Here is a 3562-nt window from a genome sequence, read left to right as displayed (position 1 = left end):
TGCAATAAAGGGTAGGTTGGCATCACTTTTGTTTATGCTCATACAATTAAAATCAGACAGGGTCAGTGTTTCTACAATTGCAGAATACCCTTGGGAGGCAGTTTGAACTAGTTTTGCATTTGGTATTATTATTACTACTAAATTATTTGAATTATGATAGCATCCAGACCCCCCAGCCTGAAGCTGGGGCCAACTGTTTTAAGCACCGTGTGTTTACAGTCAGGAGTCCCTGTCTCAAATAGTTTCCAACCTAAATAATCAGAAATTAGGGTTACACTCAGTTCATACAACTCAACCTGTATAAAAAAGGCCTAGAAAGGAAAACTTGGAGCAAGGACGAGAGAGAGGGAGAGATATGAACATACTGATGAATTTAGGAAACATTCAGCTAAGCAGCATACAGTGTCTCCTGGGCATCTCAAGGATGAGAATCTAGTGGTTTGCAGGAATAGTTTAACATTACTCTTCATCAAGTCATCCATCCTTGTTGCCTCACTTGAAACAGAACACCTTTGCCTTATGATTTGCAAATTGACACAGTTGCTTTTTAGAACAAAAAAGCAGAGGCTGCCTACTTTCTCCAGCAGCAGAGTGGAATCATTAACAGGTGCACCTCCCCAGACCTCTCTCTACCCACAAAAGTGAATATAAATCCAAGAAAAGACACTGGATTGCCCTTTTTATTTCAATGTGTTCCGCATTTTTCAATACGTTACAGTAAATTATAAAGAACTTAATTCATGCTCTATTCCAGCCTGTAATTATTTTATAATAGAAACAGTTATGTGGATGTATCTGTAAAACTTAACTGGGATTAGAAAGGTCACATAGGTACTACACATCATTATTGGTACCAAAGGTAAATCAGTGATGTTTAATATGGTTTCTAACCTGCCTCTCTGGCCAAACAATGCATTATCAAAACAAATTTACCATGTACGTACTTTCTTTTCACTAACATGTTGGCCATGAGGCTCACCAGCACCAGGAGGCAGAAGTGCTAAATAGACTGGAGTCACAGCTCCTTCATCGGGACTTTTAGTGGCATTTGGACCAGCCATGTCAGTTCTTACCCAGCCAGGGCAGCAGGCATTCAGCAGAATTTGGTCAGCTTTCCTTTTCTCATTCAACATCCTGGCATGAATTCTGGACAAGACGGTGACTCCAATTTTAGACACACCATAAGCAGTGTTGGGCCAGCCCTCCTTCTCATGCACTCCGTTCTTTGTATCCTCCACAAACTTGGTCATGAGCTTCACGAGTTCTTCCTCAGTGATTGTATCACTGCGAAACTTCTGCTGCAGGTCTTCGTTGCACTTTGCCAAAGCTGAAACCGCTACCATGCTAGATACATTCACCACTCTGCCTATTAAAAGAAAATGATATAAAAAGGTGTCCTCTGGTCATGCTGAAACTGATGTGAGTGGCCCCTGCTTTCAGCATGAAACTACAGCTCTGCTAAACCAGAGAACCTGGAGAAGCATGCTTGATGCTCCATGGACCCCAGCTTCATGGTCTTTCTTCAATTAAGCCACTCATAGGAGTTGCTCCCAGCAAGAAGCATGGAGGCAGGGGGACTACTAGATTTTTGGAGGGTAGAAATGAGTAAAGCAGCTGGGAGCTGTGCATCCTGGAATGCTGGAGGAATGAAAGTAAAATGTTTTACCTCCCCTGACCATTCAAACAATACTCTGGAATCACATGGATAAAACACTTCCAAGATAAACCGTTTTTTGAGTGGCTTTAATGGGTGAATGCTCTCATTTTAAGTGCTTTTATGCCAGTTCTAAGGTAACATGTGACAAAGCCCTCAGGTTATTTATAATAATAAGCCCTATGCTCTGAAAGTCTGCATAACTGAACCTGTAACAAGGAGTTCTGATAGGGAAGTGTGTACTCTCTTCTACGTGACTGTGAGTAAAGAGGTCTTTCATAAACCTACCCACAGGTAGTGAGAATCTGTATGCAATGTAAGTCATGTGGTTTGCCTACAGCAGCATCCATGCAGTGATGTGCAGACCCAAAAACCACAGAGTACAACCTGTGCCCTAGCACAGAGGGTAGACCCACTGAGTTTATAACATCCTAGATCCCTTAGCCAGCCCCTCCATTGTCTGCGTGTTGGATTCCGTTCCCCAGCAGCATTCCTTAACATACAGAGAGAAACAGGTCCTTAAAGGACAGAAATAAATGCTATTATTTTATAAATGGATCTGTCCTCTGTCCTATCTGCTAAGAGAATGTAAAATTGCTTGTAAAACCATAAATCAAATGATAAACTCTCCCAACTACTCTCTGTCTTGACTCCATCATCAGTTTCCATTCAACTTATCTCAGTCTCTGCTTAAAGCTGGGGTGTTTCAAGATAACGAAAATAAACTCTGATGATTTATTTTTGTAGTAAGAGAGTGATTATTTATTTTTACCAAATTCCACTGGCCTCAGGCCCTGTGAAAGCTGCTGTTGCTTTTCTCTGTGGTGGCACAAGGAAAGCCCCTGCTGCTGCTTTTACCTGCGACTACATGGGAAGAGCACCCCCTGCCAGCACTTTTGCCCGTAACAGCACAGGAAAATGATTGCTGTCAATACCCCATATCCACGGGCTGGATCCATGACTCCTGCTTTAGGATAGTTTCAAGAGTGTTGTCAGCAAATATACCCTGTCCATCTGGCTCTGTACATGCCAAGTTGAAGAATGAGACAGTGAAGCGGCCATGAAGATGCCAGCTGCCACTCTCAAGATCTCTTGTCTTCGGCATAATGAAAGGGGGCACTACTCAGGGTAGATTCACTTCCTCATTTCTAGGTGTGGTGCAGAGATAGGCAGGCACATGCCTCTGTGCATCACTCTTAAGACCATGGAAATAATATAGATTCACTCTTAATGATATTCCTGTCTCTGTTATGTAGCACTTACCATTAGGTTTTATGAGAGGCAGCAACTCTGTGCAAACATCCCTGGTTCCAAAAAAGTTTGTCTTCAGGGTAACCTCCGCTTGAGTAGTGAATGGAGTAGTATCAGCAACTTTACATTGGGTGGTGGGAGGAGGGGAAGAAACAAACATGAATGTTATGACCACAGTTCAAAATGTAACTATCAGACTTAAAAAGAACATTAATTCATTTTTCAATTATCAGGCAGGAACTACATGTTGAGCAGAGAAAGCTCCAAATGCAATGTGCCACGAAGACTGGCATGTTAAAGGGTAGGGTCCAAATATGCAATATTAATGAGGGACTGGATTTTCTTTTTTAGTAGCTCTTAGCCTAGGGTTTGGGCTTTTCCCACATGAACAGATAGTATAATGCCTAAAGTATAATGCTGAAAAACAGGTCAGGTGCTGCATTCCTTATATTGGTTAATGTTCAATCATATTTTCCAGGAAAAATCCTGGGCTGTTGTCAGTAATGGGGCAAGTTGCAGCAGGAACTGTGAAAGGCAGCTGCTAGAAGGAATGTAGAATGACTCTGTTGGGAAACAGTACTCCATGGTGACAAATTCAACCATTTGAAGAACTGGACAAAATGAGCTAGTAGGCCTGCTTCCTTGTGACAGGGAAAG

The 3562-nt window shown here is 42.1% G+C and overlaps 1 protein-coding gene across 1 annotated transcript in view; it reads right to left on the bottom strand.

Moving 5' to 3' along the window:
• Positions 1–659: 659 nt before the first annotated feature.
• The window catches only part of LOC102386516 (carbonyl reductase [NADPH] 1), a 5736-nt gene continuing 2833 nt past the window's right edge, over positions 660–3562 (bottom strand). The window contains exons 3-4 of the mRNA XM_006025709.3: positions 2918–3025; positions 660–1366 (exon numbers count right to left, since the gene is read on the bottom strand). Coding sequence (XP_006025771.1) covers positions 930–1366; positions 2918–3025 — 545 coding nt within the window. The 3' untranslated portion in view covers positions 660–929. The remainder of the gene's footprint in view (positions 1367–2917; positions 3026–3562) is intronic.

Source organism: Alligator sinensis, unplaced genomic scaffold (genome assembly GCF_000455745.1).
Source record: "Alligator sinensis unplaced genomic scaffold, ASM45574v1 scaffold966_1, whole genome shotgun sequence".
NCBI lineage: Eukaryota > Metazoa > Chordata > Crocodylia > Alligatoridae > Alligator > Alligator sinensis.
This window is presented reverse-complemented; position numbering and strand designations above follow the sequence as displayed.